Below are 25,153 nucleotides of genomic sequence, written 5' to 3'. Positions count from 1 at the left end.
AATGGGGGTCATGGCATTAGTTCCTGGCTGGAGCAAGCTGTTCACTTGTCCCAGCTCTGAGCATACTTCCCAGTAATGAAATTGTCACATAGGGATTTCTAGGTGATAAGATAGGTGCCTATATTTGTGCTGAGGCCCACAGGCTGAGAGTTGTTGAAAGGAGTTAATTTTCTAAACCGGGGGGCTGCCTGTCCTAGATGGATTTGCACCGTGGTGGAGAGTGAGGGCTGGGGTATTTGAGGCCTGAAGGAGGACAGTGGAGGCAAGGAGTTTTTCTTGCAAGGAGTTTTATGATTGCTGTTGTATTTCCCAAGGGGAAGGGAAAGAGGGAGCTCTCCTCTTTAACAAAAAGAGAGGGGCTCTAGGGAAACTACTTGGAGAACTTGATCTGTGGCCCCTGGAGTGTAGGGGATATGGTGGATTGAAGGGTAACACATGCCTACTGAGGAGAGGCCATGGCTACCTGTCTGAGGGGAGAGAGAGAATGAGACCAACAGAGCAAGAGGAGAATTCCTTTCCTCCTTACTCCTCACTCGCTAAGTAGGTCACAGCCTACTTAGTGCATTCAGTTCTTTCAACATACTCCTTACATTGGTCAATCTATTTACTTCGCTGGCACCTGCATTTCTTTTTGAGACAGAAACTATTCATAAGCTAGTATCAAATACCATGAGACTGCTTTTAAGTATCCTCTGATAATGGGCTGTCCTCAGAGCTGTCTGCATTTCCACTGAGAGCAGGGGCAAGAATGTGTACTCCTCAGGGACCAAATGAAGCACACAAGGAAAGGAGCCAGCTTAGAGCCACCTGGAGAGAGGATACTGCATTCATCTCCTAGGACCACTGTAAAAAAAAAAAAAAAAAAAAAAAAATCACCGCAAGAGGGGCACCTGAGTGGCTCAGTCGGTTAAGCATCTGACTTCGGCTCAGGTCATGATCTCATGGTTTGTGAGTTCAAGCCCTGCATTGGGCCCTGTGCTGACAGCTTGGAGACTGGATCCTGCTTCCTGAATCCTGGAGCCTGTCTCTGTCTCTCTCTCTTCCCCTCCTCTGCCCTCCTGTGCTCTCTCAAAAATAAATAAACGTTAAAAAGTATTTTTTTAAAAAATCACCACAAGATTGGTGGCTTAAAATGACAGGTATTTATTCCCTCACAGTTCTGGAGGTCTGAAGTCTGAAGTTAGTGTAGGGTGTTGGCCAGACCACATCTCTCCATATGCTCTAGGGGAGAATCCATGCCTTGCCTCTTCCAGCTTCTGGTGGCTGTTTCATTCCTTGGCTTGTGGCCATATAACTCCAATATCTGCCTCTGTGGTCACATTGGCTCCTCCTCTTCTGTGTCAAATCTCCCTCTGCCTCTCTCTTATAAGGATACTTGTGATTGCATTTTGAGGTCCACCTGGATAATCAAAGATAGTCTCCCCATCTCAACAATCTATAATGTGACCACTTCTGCAAAGTTTTGTGCTGTTTTTGACATAAAAGGTAACGTTTACAGGTTCCAGAGATTAGGACATGGGTAACACTGGGGGACCATTATTCAGCCTACCACAGGTAGAGAGTCCCACCGGAGAGTCTTTTGGATGGGCTGATGGATGAGCAGCGGTTTGGGGTTCAGGAGGCCCCACTTGTGAGGCTTTTACTGCTCAGCTCTGATTTCAACTGCAGCTACGGAGGGCCTTTCCCTGCAACCTCAGACTCCTGCTAACTTGTGTCCAGCACTAAGGGAAGGCACAGGTGTTTGTTCTATCTCAGAGATTTCCCCAAAGCCTCTGAGAAATAGCTGAAGGGGTGAGGGGTAGTTATTTCAGCCTCTGGAGCAACCCTCAAATGATAGAGGAGGTGCTGGTGAGCAAGTGCCCCAGCCTCTTGTCTTTTAGACAGACAGTTCCAGGAGGTATTTTGTACACTTTTCAGATCTTGGTAGGACAGAACCCCCGCTGCCCACAGCGGTGGCTTCAATAATTCACTTTTTTATGGCTTTTCATCCTTCTCACTCCCTCACTCTGAGTCCTGGGATCACCATCCAAATGAACTATCTAGGCGCCAATCCTTGTCTCAGGCTTTGCTTTCAGGCGACCCCAAACGAAGAAAATTCCCAGCAGGGGAGTCCCCAAGAAAACTACAAAAGTGCTCTATGGGAGCTGACATGGTGAACTGCTATGCTCAGCGGGCACCTTTGCAGAATGGCTTCTGGGCAGGTTTAGTATAATTTTTCCTAGTCCTTAAGCCACACCTCTTGCCACCTGTGCTCCCTTTACCATGGAGGAGCCAGAAGCAGGTAGACTGGGCATAAGGGAGGGCCCAGCAGAAACTGACCATTTCCCACATTCCCTCCTCACCAAGGGATTCCAGGCTGAATGAAGCAGGCAAGCCACACTGTACCTACTGCATTCATTGTTTTCAACATACTCCTGGCATTTGCCAATCCATTCACTTCGGTTACACCTGCATTTCTTTTTTGATACAGAAATTATTCATCAGCTAGTATTAAAATATAAGGTGTTGCCTTTAAACATTTTCTGCTAATGGTTGATACATCGTTCTGAAGCAGTAATCAGACACAGGCATATCTACAAAATGGAAGAAGAATTCCACTTCACCGACAATCCTGTCCTCCAAGATAAGTAGCTCAGTGTCTCAGTGAATTTATATAATCCTTGATAGGTTTTTGTCCCCGTTGGTAGGTTTTTCAACAGTATATTTGTAGTAGGTTAAATATGGCTACAAATTCTTTGTTGCTGCTCCCAATGAGAGATGAAGTCTAATGTTTGACCAATAGAATGTGGCAGAAGTGATATCCTAGGACTTTCTGAGGGTTGAAACCTGCAGCTTCTGCCTGGGACTCTGAGAATACTTTCTGGGAGTCCTGAGCTGCTATGTAAAAAGTCCCATGACTCTGTCCATCATGTTGAAGAGATCATGACATATAGGCACTGTGATCACCCCTCATAGTTACGGCTGGTCTTTCAGCCACCTTACCAAGGTGCCAGGTGTGTGAAACTGTCTCGGACTCTCTAGAACAGCCTGTTCTTTGGCTGAACACTGACAAGTGGCTCCGTCAAGGCCATGTGGAACAGAACAATCACACAGCCATGCCCTGCTTAAATGCCTGAGATATAATGGTGGTTAAGTCACTAAGCTTTGAGTAGTTAAGCAGCAAGAAATAACTGCAACAGTAATACAGGGGAAATAATGTATTTTGGAGTCAGATCTGGACTCAAATTCTAGCTTCATTATTTATTATTATGTGACCACGTTGTAACATGATCTTAACAAGTTGCGTAGCTTCTCCCAGCCTCGTTTTCCTCCTGTGCAAGACAGAAGGTACTTAAATCTACCTCCAGCCTCATCATGAAGGTGGAAAGGAAAGAGAAAAACACAAGAGTGTGGCACATGCAGGTGTTCCGTAAGAGTTCCTTTTTCCTCTTTTTAGCCTCACCACAGCCTGTTCTCTGTGCTTCCTGGGATGCCCAGAGAAGGGAATGTGGCAAGCCAGTACCACCTGCCTCTGCTTCCCTCAGGACTTTCTTCTCTTCTTTTTCCCAGCCACTCATGGCCACAGTTGTTAAAACCCACCACTTAGGATGTGGGGAAAAGTGTAGAATTCTAAAAGCATGCTCCTCATAAAATGACTGTGGACCCTTGCTCTAAAATATATATATATATATGTATATATGTATATATATATATATATATATATATATATATATATATATATATAATTTACTTGACCTTTAAAAAATTTATTGACTTGTGGCCCCTGGGTGACTCAGTTGGTTAAGCATCTGATTTTGGCTCAGGTCATGATCTCACGGTTCATGCGTTCCAGTCCCACATGGGGCTCTCCTGTCAGCAAGGAGCCCACTTGCTTCAGATCCCTTGTCCCTACCTCTCTCTGCCCCTCTCCCACTCGTTTTCTCTCTCTCTCTCTCTCTCTCTCTCTCTCTCTCTCTCTCTTTCTCTCTCTCTCTCTCCCTCCTGCCCCTTACTCTCTCTACAAAAAGTTGCTGACTTGAATACTTACTCTGCTTTAATAAAGAATCAGGGAAGGAAATGTAGAGGGAAAAGGGAGTTACAAAGAAAACTTGAGTTTAAAAAAAAGTTTCCTTGTAGTCTATCATCAGTTTTTGTCTAAAGCTATCAGAAGCAGAAGGAATAGGGACTCTGTGTGCCCGTGGTGGGGGTGGGATTGTTGTAACCAGGAAGTAGAAGTGGCTGACAGGCGGGGGCTCTTTCTTCCTTGGCCAGTCATCACCCAGCTACAGCACCCAGGTACAGCAGGTACAGCAGGTGCCCATCCGTGCACCTGGGCGCCTCTGCAGAGGCTCCAGAGAGGAGGCTTAGAAATGGAACTTGAATGATTCAAACACCCTAAGCTGCTCATACTTTCAAAGCCTTTGTCACATTTAGTTGGAACGGTTAGCTGAAATGGGAAATTTATGAGCTCATACCGTCCTTGCTTCTATAATTCTAACAGTGTTCTTCTGCACACAGCAAGTCACAAAGAATCTCCCTTTCTTCCCTGCCTGCAGTTATTTTCATAAGCTTTTCCTTTAAGAAACTCACTTCTAGACTTTGAGCCAGGACTTCCCTAGTTTGTTTTCCACACTCCCCTCTTTGCCCTTATACCCATCTCTGACATCTTTGCATTGCAGACACCTGTGGGATATAATTGACTGCTGTCTTGTCCATTAGGCCCTAACTGGAGGTTTAGATGCCTGCTCCTTCTTTGCATGTTTGTAAATAAAAGTTCCTTCAGAAGTTGAACTCTCTAGTTAGTCAGGGATTCTGTCCAGGAAATTCTAAACACTTGGATCTCAGGCCAGGATTAATTCATGGCCACATAACTGATGTAGCTAGTATTTGTATGTGTAGTGTTTATAAAGCATTTTTGAAGTCAGGCTTATGTAAACCTCACAATTCTCCAGTGAGGCAGGACATAATCCCATTTAATGGAGGAAAAACTGAGATTTGGAGAAATTCTGCCCAAAGTCATACATAGAGCTACCAAGGGACAGAGCTGGATCTTAAATCCATGTTGTTTGGTCCCACATTCAGTGTTCTCTCACCTTTTCATTCTTCTTTCTGATTATGATTGACATTATTAACTAACTCTTTTCCTGTCCTGGGGGTGGATTTCCAAGTAGGCAAGCATGATCTTTTCCCACCAAAACACCCAGGATTTTGGCTGAAGAACTAACTGCAGGGCACTGAGCCCACACAGATTATTATCAACTCCGCTGTCCCCATCTTCCAACCAATTTTCCATGAGGTTTTTTACAGAGTATTAGAAGTTACCATCTGTGGAGTTCATTCTAGAACACCAGGCCCTTTACATAGGTTATCCCTTTAATTTTCATACCAGCTAAGATCTTCCCATTTTGCAGATCAGGAGACTGAGGCTCAGAGAGGCTAACGAGTTGTGGAGCTGAGATTCAAGCCTGGCCCTTGACATAAGTCCTGGGCCTCCTGCTACCTTCTTGCCCATGCTGCTCCCAGCCCCAGGTCCCTGCTCTTCCTGCCATGGGAAATAGGGAACTGGACTTTTTAGCTCTGTCCTCAGAGGCTGGTGTCTTCAGGGACCAAGGGAGAGCAGGGTTCTAGTGAGGGATGGCAGAGAGGGGTACAACACTGGACAGACCCAGGTGGCATTGTTCACTGCAAGCTGCTAAGAGAGCTTGGATAGAAGGCCCCTTGGGGAGAAGTGTGATCCAGTCCCCCTACATGGCATGCCACATGCTCATGATGTGGTTCACAGGATCATTCCCCCGAGATGAAGGGTCTATTTGTAAATTTATATCTTTCTCATTTTCTGAGGGATCTGTGTTCCTGCCCTCCCCAAACTCCTCCTCCTCTGTATCTCTGTATGTCTGTAGGAGCCAAGAAACACATTTGTCCTCTTGAGAGGGAAGAGGCTGTTATAATAATGTGAAAATGGGCGGCCATTATCCCTAACTAGGGACTAGATTACCACAATGACAAGTTTGTAAGGAAACCTCAGGTGACCAGTCTTCAGCAGCTCACTCCCCCACAAGTGATCACCCAAACTAAGCAGGAAGTCTGAAATGGTTTCTGAAGACAGGTCTCAAGCTTTGTCCATTTTCCACCACAGGCCTGTGTGAGAAATCTGCAGCAGACTCTTGAGTTTCATGAGGAAATTCTTTATTTAGCAAGGATAGTTTGAAGTGAACTGTTCCCATGAGCAGGTTTTCCTGTGGTCCAGATTCTACCCATAGCGATTTCTAAGCAAGAAGATCAGCACAGCAACAATTAGGCCAATCACAAATAAATCCCAGTATGGTCCAAGGGTGTTGTCCAATTTCATCCATTTCCAACACATCGTAAACTGCTGGAAGAGACATTCTGTCAAAACAAATCCAAGCCTCCCCCTCCATACACAACCGTCATCTCCTTCCATCCCACCATTCAAAAACTGCTCATTGGAGTTTTCAGAGATTTGGGGCCTATTTGAGACAAACTTACTTTAAAAAACAGGATATCTTGGAGCAAATGCACAGTTTCCAGTTTCATGAGAGCAAAGAAAACAGGTATGTGAGCATCTGGACTTGTTTGAGCAGCCATATCATACAATCTCCTGGCCAAGTGAATGTCCTAGAAATAGAAGAATAGCCCTGACTCATTAAGTGCAGATTCTTTAGGGGTAATTAAATGGAAGCCATCACTTGAAATATTGTTATTTATCTTTGGTAGCCCACCACCTCCCCCATCCCTGGCAAGGCAGTCATGTCCTAATCCTTGGAGCCTATGAATATGTTATGTTACATGGCAAAGGGGACTTTGAAAATGTCATTAAACCTAGAGATCTTAAAATAGATTATCCTAGATTATCAGGGTGTACTACATATTATCACATACTACATATCATCACATCTGGGTGTACTACATATTATCACATAAACACAGTTTTCTCAGGGCTGAGGTCAGGAGAGAAAGTCAGATATGGCAGAAGTACAAGTTGTAGCTTCTAGATTTGGGAAGGGCTCAACTTACTTGCTAGAGGGCCTCATGGAAAGAATGAGAAGGAATGTGGGCAGTCAGCGAGGAAATGGGACCCTCAGTCCTACAGCACAAGAAACTGAATATGCCCAACAACCTGAGTGAGCCTGGAAGTGATTCTTCCCCAAAGTTCCCAGTAAGGAACACAGACTGACTTTAGCCTGTGAAACTACACAGGATGGGTCAAGCTCACCCAGACTTTTGAACCAGAAATCATGAGATAATAAATGTGGTTGTGGGGTGCCTGGGTGGCTCAGTCGGTTAAGTGACCGACTTGCTTTTGGCTCAGATCATGATCTCATGGTTCATGAGATGAAGCCCTGCATTGGGCTCTGTGCTCAGCGTGGAGCCTGCTTAAGATTTTCTCTCTCTCTTGCTGCCCCTCTCCCCTACTTGTGCACTCTCTCTCTCTCATAAATAAAAGTTAAATTAAATAATTAATTAATGTGAGTTGTTCTAAGCCACTAAATTTGTGGTAGTTTATTATGGCTATAACATAGAAACTAACACATAGAAAACTAACACAAAAAGCTTTCTTGGATACTGTGGGGCCAGACCTTAGATACGATTCCAGTTAAAGAAGTAGAACACTAGATGCCAACAGTCCAGCTCCCCCAAACAAATAGCAATACAGATACTAACAAGCATTTAAAATTCCTAGTTTTCTTTATAGTACTTTTCATACCTGAAGTTACAGAATTTGCTTGGTCATTTGTCCTTGTCCTCAAGGACCTGGACTACCCCTCAATTGCCAGTGCCTAATGGAATGCCAAGTACATAGCTTCTCTCTGATAATACTTATAGAATGAATGAATGAACTTTTTACTTCTCAGGCTGGAATTTTGATTCCTCAAATTACATACTATATTTTTAGGGATCTTTCCCCGCCATTAAATTATGCCATGGCAGGTAAATTTCTTTTCTTTAATTTTCACCTACTTGTGGCTTGTTTTTATTTGTTTGCTTTACTTTTGCTTGATTTCCCAGAGTAGTGAAAAAGCTAAGTAGTGTTGTTCTAAAGGTTGAAGTGCCTTGGGCCAGTCCCATTATTGTACTTTACTGGGTGCCTCTGGATTCGTTTCAAAAGGATAAGAAGAGAGATTTTCACAAACTGTGTTTATCTTGCATCTCTTTGTCCTCCCTGTCTTCCAAACCTCCATTACACAGAGTGCAGTAGTTGTGAATCCCTGCGGCCCCTGCTAAACCCATGTTTTGGGTGGTATTCTCTCAGCTGTGTTCTGCTTGTTATTTCTTAAATTTTTCCCAAAGCTTTGTGGTCTTGTAACTTGATTTGTTGGAGAAAGAGGAATGTTCTTGCTAAAAACTTAAAATGCAAGAGACTGTTCTGAACAAATCTTCCTGGCAACAGAGAAAATGGATGTTGTAAAAACTCTAATTTGTGTCTCTAATTCCAACAAATTCAGTGGGTGTTCTTTTGAAAGCACGCTGCAGATTATAAAGGCTGTGTCACCCCCACACATGAAAGGCATATTGACTTTAATAGGGCATTCAGGGAACAAAAGCATTTGTCAATATCTCAAGCATTCATTCTTATTTGAAGCAGGCAATAGTTATTAATTTATTTCTTCAGGCACAAACATCACAATTCAGTTGCTTAGTTTGAAATAAAAAATAGCAAGAAGTACCATTAAGGTGGGATAAGCGCCCTCCTTACCCAGGGGCCTCACAATTCTCAGTGGGGGTGGGGTGGGACATGAAAGTCTTTCTTAAAAATTCCCAGAGAAAGAAATTCCTGAACCCACTGGTTAATTAGGGCAACCCATATAAAAGAGATTTTATTAGCTGATTCTAGAAAAGGCTCCTTGGTCTTTGATCCTTATTAGGAAGAAATCCAAGTCATTCATACAAAAAATTCCCTTTCAAAAGTGTTTTGATGATGGCCAGGGTTCATTAAATAAGTCCATTGCACACTCAATCCACTTACATTTAACTTTCCTGTGATACATTTGAGCTTATTTTGCTTTAAATTCAATGATTGAGGAGATTATGTAAACTGATCTGCAGTCTCTTGTTAAATAATGTGTTTCCAAGTAAAATATCAGGTTTGCCAAAATATTGCCCAATGTTCATATGTTCAAAATAGCTTCTTATAATTCAAAAATACAGAATTCTCCAGGAATAAAGTATCTGGCTTATGAAAATTGTTCATATACACGATGCAGGAGTTTGCTAGCCCTGAATCTTTGGGTGACATCAAAAACTTCTTATACCAGGACAGAGGTAGATTTTTTGAATAGTTTATTCTTGTTTTCTAACTATAAATATACCATATACTAATGGGAGAAAACTTTGAAAACATAGAGCTGAAAAAAGTATTAAAAACCCACCTACAATTTCACTGTACATAGATAAGTACTGGTAATATTTTATACACATCCTTCCAGCATTCATATATATATATATATATATATATATATATATATTCAAATATACATACTTTTAGGAATTTTTCAACTTGCACAATATTTTGTCTTCTGCTTTCTTAATCTAACAATATATTTCAAACAACATACCATGTCCTAAGATATTGCTTTAGTCTATAATATTTTTATTTTTAATAGTTGCATAGTATTTCATAATAATGGCTAATGCTTATTAAATACTCATATTGCGTGCCAGTTACCACCATAATTTATTTTAACCTCATGACAATTACATAGGGCAGATGATATTAACTCTACTATAAAGATGAAGAAACTGAGGCACAGAGAGTTTAAGTCAGTTACCAAAATTCATGTCACTTATAAGTGGCAGAACTGACATTCACATCCAGATGGCCTACTTCTAGCCTGCTCACTTAGTCACTGGGCCATAAAATACATACTACAGTGGTGTACTACCATGTGATAGTTTACAGAGCATGTCTTCTATTTTGAAGCAGTTTGTTTGTTTGCTTGTAGGGGTTTTTTTTCCTGTAATAAATAAAGTTATCCACACATAACTATTTTGCACATTTCTGATTATTTTATTAGGTAATAAGCCATTTATTTCAAGAGGAGTTATGGCCATTTTAAAGAGATGTGTGTTTTGTCCTGTCATATTTCTGAGAAGGCCATTTTAAATATCTAACTTGAACTTGTCCTTTCCAGAAAATAATTCTATTCTGGTGTTTAAAGCTTCAGCTCTAATACTCTATAAGTGGTCAGACCAGACAAATGAGAAGTGAAAATACCTTGTGTCATAATTACTCTTATTTTTGATAGGTTTATTTATAATTTATTTAGTAGATGTGGTTTTGTTTTCTTTGTAGGATCCCAAAAATGTGTTATCTGGTAGGTCTAACTATATATACTGGAAACTCATCTGCAAAGGCTACTTCCTCCCCTCCTTTTGTCTTAATTTAGGATAGATTTCTTAGTCCTTATCTTAAAACATACCTGCTTTCTTCCATTAAAGAAATTTGTCATGTGTTTCTTATAGTCCATGTTATAAAATCATTTTAGAACAAGACCTGGCAGTACTGATCCTTCCACCTGAATTCACTGTTCCCTCTTTAACATTTTCACACTACTTTATTTGTGTGAGCATCCACTAGTGCCATTTTAGGCTTTCACTTTAGCTATGGACATATCTCTTCCATAGTAGGCTATGAGCTCTTTGAAGGTTGTCTTGTTCTTATATCCCTAGAATGAAGCACATTGCTTCCCGACACAAAATAAGCACATGAAAAATATTTGAGCGAATAGATAAGTGAAGAAAAACAAGTCACAGTGCCATGGTAGTTTAGAAGCAGATGCAGATATCTTTCAAATCTGGGGGCTCATTGAAGGGTTCATGGAGGAGATGATAATGGAACTATTCTTTGAAAAACTCAGGGGTCTTTAATGGTCAAAACTGTGGGAGAAGATCATTCTAGCAAATGGGGTGACATGATCGAAAGTCAGGAGGGTTAAGTTCAAGGTCTCTAGTTGGGAGGGAAGGAAAAGTACCCTAGAAGATACATAGGGGAGTAGGTAGGTTTTGTCAAGGTAGGTTTGAATGCCAGACTAAGAAGTCTGGACTTCATTAAGCAATACAAAGTCAATAAGATCATTTTATTTTTGTTTGTTTGCTTGTATTTTTTTTCCTCTGTGTGTGCATGGTTTTTGGAGGAGTGAGGTGGAGGAGAAACAAACAGTACCAGAGTTGTATTTTATAAGAAATAACATGGTACTGCTCTGTTAGATGGATTATGTATTAACTAGGGTAATGCTTACACCTGTAACAAACCCGCAAATTTCTTTTTTTTAAATATGAAATTTATTGTCAAATTGGTTTCCATACAACACCCAGTGCTCATTCCAATAGGTGCCCTCCTCAATGCCCATCACCCAAACTCCCAAATTTCAACAGGGATATTCCTGGTTGGTAACTGAGAGACCCACCCTCCTTCTACTATGTGATTCTGCCATCCCTTTAGAGCCTCTGTAAGTTCTGCATTTAACAAATGGAAGGGGAAAGAGACTAAGGAGAAGCTCCATCTACTTCTTAGCTACCTTGGCCCAGAAATGACACCCTTCATTTTTATTTCTGTCCCATTGGTAAGAACTAGTCACAAGGATGAAAGGGAGCTGGGAAATGTAGTCTCTGACTAGAAGACACATGTCAGCAACAAGTCCTCCCCGTGAATTGGAGATTATATATCTTTGGCAGACACAGCTTTCTCTGAGCGGATTTAAAGGAAGAACAGTAGAATGGAAGACGACTGAGAAGCCTTTACAACAAGCCTGAATGAATAGAAATGCTGGCCTGAACCAGGATACAGACAGAAGGAATGGGCAGGAGGGGATGGGCAAATCATTTTGTTCATGGTTAAATTTCTGAAGTACTTCTGAATCAAGCGTAAATTGAGACAAAGTTGCATAACAACTTGTGAGCTGAGTGCTTATATTTCTAAATTAGTTCAGGTCCTCTCCCAGTTCTTCCTCAGGCATTATTTTATATTCCCACAACAATGGTACAGCCAGTCTTGGCCCACATTTTAAGTCAAGGAGCTCACTGAGCTTAATTCGAAGTCATAAATTGGGTAATGAGATGCTTCTCAGTGAAGCTATTAGGATTAAGTCACCTACATCACCCAGTCCTGATGCCCTTTCCTAAAGACAGATGAGGACAACAATGACCCATATTTTTATACTGATTTACCACAGGTTGACTTATACCTCACTTCCTTCTCCCAGAGAGTTTTGGTTTACAAACCCTTTTTTGGTTCTCAGAGAAATCCTGGTAATGATATTATACTTATCTTTCCTGCTGGTTTGCATGAGGACTAACTAATAAAGAGGATTGTGAAGTGCCCTGCTGAAGAAATGCTTAATTACTTGATGACTTAAATGCTGTGAAAGTCTGTTCTAATTGCTTTGCTTTCATTAACCATCGCTCGAACAAGCTTCAGCTTTTTAATTATCAGAATATTCATTTTAAGGATTAGAAAAGGTGGTATCTCCTTGTTAATTTGACTATGAGATGGCAAGATTAATAAAGTTTGCCCCTGGGTACTTGGTTATTATTTTTCGAATTGCAAAACAGAAGAAATTCATAAAGACAAAAGAGAAATGGCTCCTCACCAACTAAACCTAAAATTCCTCTGTCCGGATCTAAGTTCAGCTCTGTTTCTTATTTTTTGTTTACAATTTTTTATGTGTAGAGACTTTCTGTAGGAAAAAATACACCTGTGACTGTGAGAAAGGGTCAAAATGAACTAACTACCTGTGATTTAACAGGACCTGGATAGGAAGGAACAGAAATGTGTCCAGAGACAAATTACAAAGTTTCTTCTAAATGTATGAAATGTGTGTCTTGACAGCTGCTGCTTGACATAGTGAAGAAAGTGACTGGGAGAGAGGCTAGCGGTGACTCCAAGGAAGAAAACCAGACCTTCTGATACAGTGGGCCATCTGGGCTCTGGTAGGCAGTGTCCTCTCTGGTGCACAGTTGACCCTGTGTCATCCTTGCCCCCAGGCTGTTAAGGCAAAATGGTCTCGTTGTGGTGAGGATAAGGCTGTCATGGGGACCAAGTCCTTAAATCACACAGGACAGGTGAGCTAATTTGAATTTAACCCATAGAGTGGGGTCATTTTTATCCGTGATACACACAGTGCTCCTTTCACCTTTACTGTTACATTTTGCATGAGGAATGATGAATAAAAGCTTTAATTTTACTGAAACTTTACTTAGCAGTCACGCAAATTCTCTTCTGACCTAACTAACAGTTATTCCATATGCTGACTACAAAGCCCCTTCACAAAGGCTTATTTTTTATTTCAAAGCCTGGGGAGGGGAGGTATCATTGTTCTGTTTTACAGATGTGGATGATGGTTAAAAGGGAGTGGGGTGTGGCTAAATGACATCCAAAGAATCTTCTGATTTAGCTATTTGATCTCATTTTATAAACACAGGAAGCCTGTACCTGCTAAGGATGGGGAAAACAGACTGGATTTGGATTTGACAGTCTTTCCACTGCTTAGGGTTCTGGGGCTGATGGAAAGTGATCAGTCAAAAAGCAGGTCACAGGGAGAGCTCAGGAAGGCAGGGATCTGGATTGTTGGTGCTTGAATAGGAAGCCGTTGGTTGTTGCACAGTGCACAATTAGCAGTCAGATAGGAAATTCCCCACCAATAATTCTCAACTACTAGCACAAATGGAAGAAAGAAGAAAGCATAGAAAAGCAGATAACCCCTTCATTATTTGGCTCTCAAAATGCAGCCAGAAGTATAAATACTGATACAAAATATATACTCGAATAGTAAGAATGACTCAGTGCAGGGCCCACTCTTTCAAAAACATAGGGTCAGACAGGCCTGGGTTCAAATTCTGACTCCCCCACCAATGAGTTCTGCAAATTTGGTCGGTGACTTAACCTCTCTGGACTTTGGTTTCCTGAAGCATACAATGATGACACTGATAGGACTTCTCTCATTTATTGAGTGGTTGTGTGATTTAAATGGCATAGTATATATAACACACCAATGCCTGGCTATTACTTTCATTATTGATATTTAATACACCTTTCTCACTGAGTCAGAACCCAATGCCATCTTCTTTAATTACACTTACCAAGGGATTTACCCAATATCTCCTTGTAGTGTTAGTGAGAACTAATAAATATGCCTTATATCCTCAAGTTAAGTATAGCCTTTGAAGGATGGAGATCCATTTTTTTAGGATTCTCCAGAGTGCTCAGCACTGTGTCATGTACATAGTGGGTGATTTATAAGACATTTCTGGATTAATGTCACCTTGGTATCCAGCTCTGACCTCAGTCCTACTCTCTCCTTGTTTACTGAAAGCTTGAGAGTCAATGGAAATTTTAATGGAAAAAGGCCTGGGGTGTAAGGGGGTGGAGGCAGGACCCACTAGTATAGCTGGGAAAAGTGTGAAGTTATGAATCTAATTAGCCGAGACTAGATTTATTTCAACTTGCTGGTTATGTCTTTGGGCATAAATGGAAAACATAATTTCCTCCTCATAGGGTTCACATTAGGGTAAGTACTATGTGTTGGTATGGGGGGAGGTACTCAGCAAATGTTGTCTTTTCCTTGCTTCCTCTATACTGATGACATCAATGAATTTAAAAACATTTACAAATGTTCCCTTCCCATTCAGCTGCCATTACTAGGTTTGGATTATTACCAACACAATTACCTTTGCGATACCTAAGCCATGTTCATACATATAGGCCAGATTAAACATGGCTTGAGCGCTGTGGTATTTGTCGGCTGCAATGCTGTAATGTGTGGCTGCTGTTTGATAGTCCTTCTTAGTCCCGTAGCCATAGTAATGGTAATCTCCAATTTTTACTCTAGCGAATGCATTGCCTGATAGAAATATTAGAAAGAGAAGGAAAAGAACTCCAATGATTCACATACAGTTCCTAGTAACTCAACTTGATGATAATATACATAAAAAAAGAAAAAGACTCAATATCCTAGAATCAAGATTAGATATAACTTATGGATATAAATTATAATGCTCATTGTTAGCTGTCTTCCTTGCAGGATAACTCCCATGGTATAGTACAAATGTTCATTCCTAAAGAATAAAAATTATGAATTTTACCTTTTAAGTTCATTTTGTGAAGGTAGGTCAATTCTTGAAAAACTAGATCCCACCCCTCCAGTTCTCAAACTTCACCCCTGAAGCTGTGTTCTCCTGCATCACCCATGTCTCCCTCTTTCCTAGATTAGTCCTGTCAGTCATTTAAACACACTTTGGTATCTTCTATGAATGAAAACAAATCCTTTCTTTATCCCATGGTGTGTCCTTTTAACTACTCCCCATTTCTCTGTTCCCTTCACACTCAGCCTTTCCAAAGTGTGTTCTATACTCAATGTCTCCAAAGCTGCACTTCCCACATACTCTTAACCCACTCCAATCTGGCTTCTGCCCCTCTCCATGGAGCTGCCACTTTTAAAGTGGTTGGTAACCTCCATGCAGCCAAACCCATTGGCCACTTCCCTGTCCTCATCTCATTGGACCTATCTGCCCAAGAACTTTCCTCTCTTGACACCAGTGACATCTCATTCTTTGGGTTTCTCTCCTGCCTCATCAGCCTCTCCTCTTTTTTTTTTTTTTATTTTTTTTTAACATTTATTCATTTTTGAGAGACAGAGCACAAGCTGGGGAGGGGCAGAGAGAGACGGAGACACAGAATCCGAAGCAGGCTCCAGGCTCCGAGCTGTCAGCACAGAGCCCGACGCGGGGCTCGAACTCACAAACTGTGAGATCATGACCTGAGCCGAAGTCAGATGCTCAATTGACTGAGCCACCCAGGCGCCCCCAGCCTCTCCTCTTTAGACACTTGCCTGACTCCTCCTCCACCCAGCTTCTAAATGTTGGAATATCAAGGATTTATTAGTTAAATCCTTCTTCTCCTTTCTTCTCTTCCTTCTTTTCTCTTCTTTCTCTCCCACCCTCCTCTATCTCAACTCTTTTTCTAGGTGATCTCAATTAGTGCCATGCCTATCTTGATGTTTACTCTTCCTGAATTTTATCTACAGTCCTGTCTTTCCCCCAAGCACCCGACTCTTCTAATCACCTCTTTGACTTCTCTGCTTGGATCCCAAAATATGCCGTGGAGATTCCTAACACCCAGCTACCTCCCTCCCTCAAACCAAACCAAAACAACCCAAATAATCAGTTTCTTCCCAATCACAGTCTTAGCGTCACTGTTCAGGCACAAATTTAAATTAGTTATTCCTAATTGTTTCCCCCTCCCTTCCATTATAGAATCCATTAGCAGGTCCTGTTGGTTCTACTCTCAAACACACCTGTTTCTTGCTGTCTCCTCCACCACCTAGTTGAAGCCTGGAATACTACAATATCTTCCAAACTGTTCTTTTATTTCCACTTCCCAATATATTCTCCATACAACAGCCAGGATGATTTTTTTTAATATAAAGTCAAATCATATTATTCCCTTGTGTTAACCCCCAAAGTGCTTCACTTTGCACTTGGAATAATATCCAGACTTCCTAGCTGACCTACAAGTTGTGCTTCATCTGCCTTTTCTGCCTCCCTGACTAGCCTCATCACATGTTACTTTCTCAACATGCTCTAGCTTTCTTAATTTTCCTAATACTCCTTCAAAACATCAAGCTCATTCTTGCTTCAGGACCTCCGCATTAAGATTCTTCATGCCTGTCTGCCTGGCATGTTTGGACTTCCTCTGACTCTTCATGTGTCTGGTTTCTCATTATTCAGATCTCACTGCAAATGTCATTTCCCTCCTAGAGGCCTTCTCTGACTACTCTGTCTAAAGCATTGCCTCAGCACCCCACTCTGGGAGTTATCTATCTCACCTCCATGGTTTATTTTCTTCACAGCATATATCGCTGTTATTTTATTTGTTTAGTCTCTCTCTCCTTCATGAATTTATTTTCTCTCTCTCTCTTATGAGGACAATAACTTTGAAGGTCTTGATCACTGATTATAGTCCCAGACCTAGAATGATACTTGGCAAATATTTATGGAATGAATGGACAAACATGGTAGGAAACTTTTTAGAGAATGCTTTCTCCAAATGTTATATAATTTAGAATCTTACTTTCCAACAAATTTGGATATAATCAGGAGTAGAAAAAAATTCACGTGACTTTTAAGATATGAGACTTCAATCTTTTGAAGACCACAACTTAGTGATGACCTTTGGGGATCCATGTTTCCATTCACTAGGAAAATGTTGATTGAAAAGATGAGGGAATGCTAACTAGGACATCCATCTCAGGTGTGGCTAACCCCTCTATTACAGTCTAGACTTTCATGGAAAAGGAGAAAGCACCCTGTGTAGTATGTTCTCAGGTGTATATTTAAGGGCTATAGGACTCCTCCATCCCAAATTTTCTCCATATTTGGCCTACTGCAATGCCTAAAATCCTTTGCAATTGATTCCTTTGGATACTGAAGTTCTCTTAATCTTCTAGAATCCTCTATTGGATTCTAATGTAATACCATGACCCATCTTTAACTCTGAGTAGAGGTATCATTATAAAATTCTTAAGCTGCCGAAGACATTAGTTAATAGGCTTTGCTTCCCAGGTGCTTCAAAATATACAGGTAGATGAGGGGTGCCTTGGTAGCTCAGTTGGTTGAGCATCTGACTCTTGATTTCAAGAGGCTCAGGTCATGATCTCATGAGTTTAAGCTCCACTGTCAGTGTGGAGTCTGCTTTGGATTCTCTCCCCCACCCTCTGTCCACGCCCCCTTCAAAATAAATAAATAAACTTAAAAAAATGTACAGGTATCTGGGGGCAAGTCCTTATAGAAATGCTACCCAAGAGAAGGGATTGGAGGGACCCAGAGAGGCAAAAGTCCCTTGAAGCCCTAATGAGAAACCCATTTCATTTCTAATTTTGCCCAAAGCTGCCCTCCTTTGACCCTGAGATTCTTTCTGGGCTATAACCACAAACAGACAGGACTTCTATGTGTTTTCAAGCTTTAGAAGGGGTAGGCAGGACCTCTAAAATCTCTGAGAAGGAAGGCAGTGAACAGGCAGGTTCTCCAGAGGATTCAGCTCCACCCTAATTGGGGGGCTGACTGGGGGAATATAGTGACCCTGACAGGCTCTCAGGGGGTCACTTGACAATGGGGAGGATTCCTCCTTGAATTTCACAGTCACAGCGTGGTTACTGGGTCCTGATGGTTCAGCGTTCTCTGCACACACTGCACCACCAGTGCTGATCAGAAATGTTCATTATTAGATTTCCTAACCTCAAGTGAGGTACAGCAGCCTCATCTCCAGAGACACTCATGCCTGACCTCTCTTGTGACACATAGTTAATTTTAGCAGCCTGACTTTTTTTTTATATTGGAGAATTCTGTTTAATATTAATGTCCCCTCATTTTCAACATCTCTTTTCCTTGGTGCAATTTCCACACATTTCCTGGCTTGGAACAGGCCTGTATTTGTTGCAATTGAGCTGATTTGCCACAGCTGAGAGATTGCTGGTGTTGTTTCCCTACACCAAACAAGGTCTTTATTGCATTTTAGAAAACATACACTTTTCTTCTTTAGGGAATTTCTCACTAAAGTTGCATGGATGGCTTGCTGCTGGGTCACCTGCTCAGCTAGATCTGAGAAGGCACCCCCCATAACTTTTCCCCTCTGCCTCATATTAATATCAGTTGAGAATTTTTTTCATACCATTCACTTATTATAGAAAAGAGGTGATTCTACCTCAGCATGAGACAATTTTAAGCAACTTAATTGGAAGTAAAATTGCTCTTTTATTGCATGAGACTTCCTCACATATCCAAATGCAGATAGAGCTTTGCAGCATCTGTTTGCTTTTAATAATGCCACCTGCCAATGCTTTCCCACCAGTGCTATTACACTTTCCTTATCACATGTGAATCCTGTAAGCGTAGCGTGGGAACCCCGGGAATAGGGAGAGGATCTGATATTTGACTCTGGGTTTTGTTCTGTTTTGTTTTCTGATGCTAACATGTTAATAGTTATAATAAAGGTGTGAAGTTGGTAGTAATCATCAATGTGGCACTTCAAAAGAGACATCAAATGAGTCTTAAATCCATAAGTAATTTTACCTATAAATTCATTGAGACATAGGTCACTACTCAGAAAAAAACTCAGCAAATGTGTGACTGAAGCCAGAACAACAAAACTGGTTTCCTGAGTAAAATTGTCATATTTCAAACAATTGTTCTGGTGCCATGGAGACAGAGCCATAGAAAAATTTCTATTGTTTACTAAACCAGGACCTTGAGAATAACAAAGAAATTCCTGGAAATGACCTGTCAACCAAAGACTGACCCTAACATTGGTACAGTTTGAAATACCACCTTCTTGATATCTTGCTTATACACCGGAGAACTCAGCTGAAGCGAATCGATGACTAATAGTGGACAGAGACCAGGTACGTGCTTATTTTTATCTAGGTTCTATACCTTGAATGGCAGCTCGATTCCATAGGAGAAGTGCCATTGGATACATCTTCTCTTTTTCAAGAATTTTAACCTTTTCTAAAAAAAGGAGAAATTTCATTAGGAAGGCTTAAAATACCCGTGTAGTAAAGTCATTTATGCATATGTATGATTGGGGAATTGCAGAGAATTTTAACTTATCTTACTAGATTCCAAAATGAATGCTGAATTGCTTTGAGCTACTTCATACCCCATTTCTGCAAGCAGTGCATACTGAACAAGAGAAGAATCTATATCACCATCCTTATAGGCAAAGTATGCTGTCAGGAATTTCTCAGCCCAGTGGCCTAGTTCACAGACACCTTTATAAAGCTGTATATGGAAAAAGAAATCAAGCAGACTAGTTAGCCAATATACTTCATCCCAGGTAAATGATGAATGAAGTCAATCTTCAGCTCCTGCTGGCTGGTCAGGCAAGGATTTCAGGTTTAAAGCATGGCATTTTGAAAATGATTTAGGGTGAAGACATAATACCTTTCATAGGCACAGAGATTACAAGTGTGTATTTTTTGGTCTTGAGCTGAAACTTCCGGAGGCTTATTTTAAATTTGCGTAATAAACTTTCCTGACTTAGAGGCTATTTGGCAGGACAAGAATACATCGACTTCTTTTTTTAAAAAAAGGACTTTTCTGGGCACTGCTACACTGCAAGGGTGAGTGATAAGGCCACAGCTGATGTGGAAAGGAGAGAATGAAGGGAAGACAGTGCCTGAGGGTGTAGGTGACATAACCACGAGGGAGGTGTGCAGAGCTCTGTGGGGACAAACGTCAACTTAGCTGAATAGCCCTTATGTAACCAAAAGAGGCTAGCCATACATAATTCATTAGGACGTTGGCAAAGGAGCAAATCTAAAGATAGATTATTAGCTGGCAGCTTTTGAAATGAGTTTCAGAGGGGCCAGATTGCAACATGGAGGTATTTATATTGGTGCAGTGGAAGTGTTTAATAAATCAATGAAGGACATTAAAGTCCTAAAAGCCTTCTTTTGAAAAGTACATCACTGGCTCAGGCTGAAAGAATTCACCTTCTCAGCTGTCATCCAAATCCTCAAAAACCTAAGGGCCCTGCTTTCCGGGAAGCAGTGGGCTGCATTTTCTGGGCTAAATCAAGACTTTCATTACCCACAACTCTCAATCCCACTGAAGTGTCCAGTTGCCCCGGCCATTTGAGTGAAGGCTGAGACAGAGCTCCTTAACTGAATTCTGAGGTGAGCTCTGAACCTGATGAAAAGCCAAATGCAAGAGAGGAGGGATCATTTCTCTTCTTCCCTTTCCCAGCCTGAGTTTCATCACTGCTTTTCCTCCCTGGCAAAAGTCAGTGTTCACGCTGTCAACTGGGAGAGGTAATATCTATAAAATCATAGACACCAACAACTTAAGGACAGTTTCACCTCCTCTGTGTGATAAATGAAAAATACTTTAAAAACATCCCATTATTTACCTCCACAGCAGTTCTGCACGATCTTAACACTCCTGTTCCTGTTGCGTACATCTCGGCCAGATAATAAATGGCGAGGGGCTGCCCGCTCTGAGATGCCAAGTAAAAATATTTGAAGGCAAGTTTATAATCCTTCCATACTCCAGAGCCAGCTGAAAATTAAAATGATTTTGAGCCACCCCTCATTTGTGTTATTTTTTATATTATAATCTATGAATATAATGGTCATAGTGATGCCTTCTGTTTTAAATAAGAACCAACCAATCCATAGCCAACCAAAAGTCAAGCTGTTACAGATCCACTGTTTGTAGGGGGGAAAAGCTGAGTTTGATTATAAGTAAGAATAAGGAAATTTATGTTCTTGACCCATTCAGAAATCTGAAGAAGGACTCCTTAGTCTCATGAAGATATCTCTTCAATACAACATACCTAAGATTAATAAAAGTAAACTAAGTGTGGTCTCTGAGTACCAGGGACAACAACCAGGATGTGGCTCACCATCCTTGTCCTTCCACACCAGAAGACCAGTGTAGTGCCTCCCTGTCATAACTATGGATTTTGGAGCAGGCAAATCCCAGCTCCAGGAGGCTCAACTCAGATTCAACTCATGCTTGGGGCAAGGAGAGGCATTTGGGACTAGGATAGAAAAATCAGCATACTCTCAGCAGCTGGGATTCATATCCTGGCTCTTTCATTATTCCTTTGTGAGTTGGGCAGTTCTAGGCCCTTTATTTTCAAAAGGAGAGGCTTTCACTAGATGGTCCCTAGATTGTCTTCCAGCTGTTAACCTTTCATAACCTTTAGTAGTGGTGCCACTAAGAGCAAAGGCTCTGGAGGCAGATCACTTGGGCCTGAATTACCAGTTCCACTAACTGCGTGATCTTGGGCAAGCTCTTGGACTTTAATATGGCTCAGTTTGCTCATCTATAAACTGTAGGATACCCCCTACATGTGCTGATAGGACTAAATGAGTAAATGCACATAAAGACTTAATAAACATTAGCCATTACTATTTCTCTTATTTTAGAAGCTTGAGTTATCTGATGGGTCCTGGGCCTGCAACTTGTAATGAGCCAGAAGAACAAGGCCATCTTAGGCAACTACCCAAGACAAGTACAAAACAGGCCATCTCCTTGGGCTACTAAAGAAAATGCCAGCGGATGTTGCAGTCTGCTGCTACCCTAGCTCTACCTCTGAAAGGAAGGACTTAAGGGGATACTCAGGTATGTTCAGATCTCTTGGTACTTGTCTTGGGCACTCCCTCTCTCAGTCCCCACAGAGTATTACAAAGTTTCATGGCTTCCTAAGACCTCCTACCCCAATCACTCTACCTTCCCTCTCAGAAGACAACTTGGTACCTCCTATCTCATTGAGGAAATTCTTGCATTGTCTTTTCTCACTTGCTTCTCTCTCCTTCCTTCCAGATTTACATCTGCAATATCCTTTCCTCCATCTCTCCAGTCTTTGAGGGTGAGAAGTTCCTCCTCTTTATTAAGGCTAATGAGGTCTCCATCTACCTGGGTGCAGTCAGATCCTAATGCCACCCTATTTTTTCCATAACCTCTTCATCAATTATCTCATAACTTCCATGACACATTAATTATCTCCAATAATTGGCTGGCCCTTTTTTTTGTCAGAAATTATACCCAGGTCTCCCATCATCTTAAAAAGAATTCCCTCTTGGTTCTTGGTCTCTCTCATGCTACCATTCCATCCTTCTTCCTCCATTTAAAGGCACACAACTTCCAAGAATATTTTTACTTATCTACTTTCTCACTTTCCATTCATACCCCAACACATTGTGTCTGGTTTCTATACCAACCAGTCCAATGACCACATAAACATTCTCTATATTGACAAGGCCCATAGATTCTCAGACCTTTCTTATTTTTTGTTTGTTTTGTTTTGTTTTGAAGAAGCAGGCTTCTCATTACATTTCACAGAGGGGCTCATTCATTTATTCTTTCTTGACAGTTCTATCCTGTGGCTTCCTTAAGATCACTTTTTCCCCCCATTCCTCTGATCATGCTTTTTCAGTCTTTTTGTGTCTTCACAGTCCCCACAGAGTCTTCACTCTTTCTTTGCAAACCTTTTCAATACAACAGTGAGGACCACCAGATTTCTGACCATGGCCCACTGTTCCTCTCATGTTCTCATTTCCTTTTGCAGTCTCAGCTACTTTTAATTAACTCCTATATGTTGATGCCTCTCAAATCTTTCTCTTCAAGTTTGACCTTTCTTGTGAGTTTCATACCTGTTTTGGGGTATCCACTGGACATCACAAGGCACCTCAAACTCAACCTTTTCAAAAGTGAGCTTCCTGACTATACCTTTTGCCTCCTTCCTCAACTGGTATCTTTTCCTTCAGTCTTCAAATTCCTCCTCAGATTGCTGCCTCAACATTCTATCTAAATCAATCACTCCAGCAATTTGATTTTTGTTAAAAAAGGAGTAGACTTAACAATGCATTTGTCATATGGATCCAGGAAAGACCCCAAAGAGCCAAAGTAATGTTGAAAAAGAAAACCAAAGCTAAAGAAAACCAAAGCTAAAGGCCTCACAATTCTGGACTTCAAGCTGTATTAGCAAGCTATAATCATCAAGATAGTATGGTACCGGCACAAAAACAGAGAACCCAGAAATGGACCCACAAATATATGGCCAACTAGTCTTCAACAAAGCAGGAAAGAATATCCAATGGAAAAAAGACAGTTTCTTCAGCAAATGGTGTTGGGAAAACTGGATAGCAACATGCAGAAGAATGAATCTGGACCACTTTCTTACACCGTACACAAAAATAAACTCAAAAATGGATGAAAGACCTAAATGGAAGACAGGAAACCACCAAAATCCTAGAGGAGAGAACAGAAAACAACCTCTTTGATCTCGGCTACAGCAACTTCTTATTAGACATGTCTCCAGCGGCAAGGGAAACAAGAGCAAAAATGAACTATTGGGACCTCATCAAGATAAAAACCTTCTACACAGTGAAGGAAACAATCAGCAAAACTAAAAGGCAACCGACATAATGGGAGAAGATATTTGCAATGACATATTGGATAAGGGTTAGTATCCAACCTCTATAAAGAACTTACCAAACTCAGCACCCAAAACACAATCCAGGGAAGAAATGGGCAGAAGACATGAATAGACACTTTTCCAAAGAAGACATCCAGATGGCTAACAGACACATGAAAAGATGTTCAACACTGCTTATTATCAGGGAAATACAAATCAAAACCACAATGAGATACCACCTCACACTTATCAGAATGGCTAAAATTAACAACTCGGGAAATGACAGATGTTGGCGAGGATGTGGAGAAAGGGGAACACTTTTGCACTGCTGGTGGGAATGTGAACGGTGCAGCTATTCTGGGAAAATAGTATGGACGTTCCTCAAAAAATTAAACATAGAGCTTCCCTAGGACCTAGCAATCGCACTACTAGGTATTTATCAAAGGATACAAATAGCTGATTCGAAGGGGCACATGTACCCCAATGTTTAGAGCAGTGCTATCAACAATAGCCAAATTATGGAAAGAGCTCAAAAGTCCATTGATTGGTGAATGTATAAAAAAGATGTGGTATATACACACACCCACAATGGAATATTACTCAGCAATCGAAAAGAATGAAATCTTGCCATTTGTAACAGCGTGGATGGAACTAGAATGTATTATGCTAAGTGAAATAAGTCAGTCAGAGAAAGATAAATATCATACAATTTCACTAATGTGGAGTTTAAGAAACACAATAGATGAACAGAGGGGAAGGGAAGGAAAAATAAGATAAAAAGAGAGAAAGAGGCAAACCATAAGAAACTCTTAAATATAGAGAACAAACTGAGGGTTTCCTGGAGGAGAGGTGTGGGGAGGGGGATGGGCTTACTGGGTGATGGGCATTAAGGAGGGCACTTGTGGTGAGCACCAGGTGTTATATGTAAGTGATGTATCACTAAATTCTACTCCTGAAACCGTTATTACACTATATGTTAACTAACTTGGATTTAAATAAAATTAAAAAAAAATAATGCATTTGTCAGTCTTGGCACAGTAGCTATATTTGTAGCACTTACAGTAGTACATGAAGCCTAACTGAAACTGTGCGTTGGGCCATCCTTTCTCTGCAGCTTTCTGAAAGTATTTAAGTGCTTCAGCATAATTCTGCAAGATAATTACACTCTATTACTCAAAGGTGTATTGTATAACTCCATGGTAACAATTGCCTTCTTTTTTTTTTAAAGAGTATAGATAG

General features: G+C 41.0%; 1 protein-coding gene across 6 annotated transcripts in view; it reads right to left on the bottom strand.

The window, feature by feature from the left end:
• Positions 1-6,148: 6,148 nt before the first annotated feature.
• The window catches only part of SEL1L2 (SEL1L2 adaptor subunit of SYVN1 ubiquitin ligase), a 122,951-nt gene continuing 103,946 nt past the window's right edge, over positions 6,149-25,153 (bottom strand). For 4 of the 6 annotated variants that reach the window (XM_058684842.1, XM_058684841.1, XM_058684837.1 and 1 more), the window contains 7 exons: positions 24,975-25,062; positions 20,900-21,048; positions 19,605-19,770; positions 19,423-19,497; positions 14,665-14,837; positions 6,487-6,615; positions 6,149-6,352 (listed from right to left, as the gene is read on the bottom strand). In XM_058684842.1, the coding sequence (XP_058540825.1) occupies positions 6,230-6,352; positions 6,487-6,615; positions 14,665-14,837; positions 19,423-19,497; positions 19,605-19,770; positions 20,900-21,048; positions 24,975-25,062 (903 nt within the window). In that variant the 3' untranslated portion in view covers positions 6,149-6,229. The remainder of the gene's footprint in view (positions 6,353-6,486; positions 6,616-14,664; positions 14,838-19,422; positions 19,498-19,604; positions 19,771-20,899; positions 21,049-24,974; positions 25,063-25,153) is intronic. The other 2 variants (XM_058684838.1, XM_058684839.1) reach the window with 2 other exon arrangements.

The sequence above is a fragment of the Neofelis nebulosa genome, chromosome 9 (assembly GCF_028018385.1).
Source record: "Neofelis nebulosa isolate mNeoNeb1 chromosome 9, mNeoNeb1.pri, whole genome shotgun sequence".
NCBI classification, from domain to species: domain Eukaryota; kingdom Metazoa; phylum Chordata; class Mammalia; order Carnivora; family Felidae; genus Neofelis; species Neofelis nebulosa.
The sequence above is the reverse complement of the archived record's forward strand: the minus strand, read 5'-3'. Positions and strand labels throughout refer to the sequence as shown.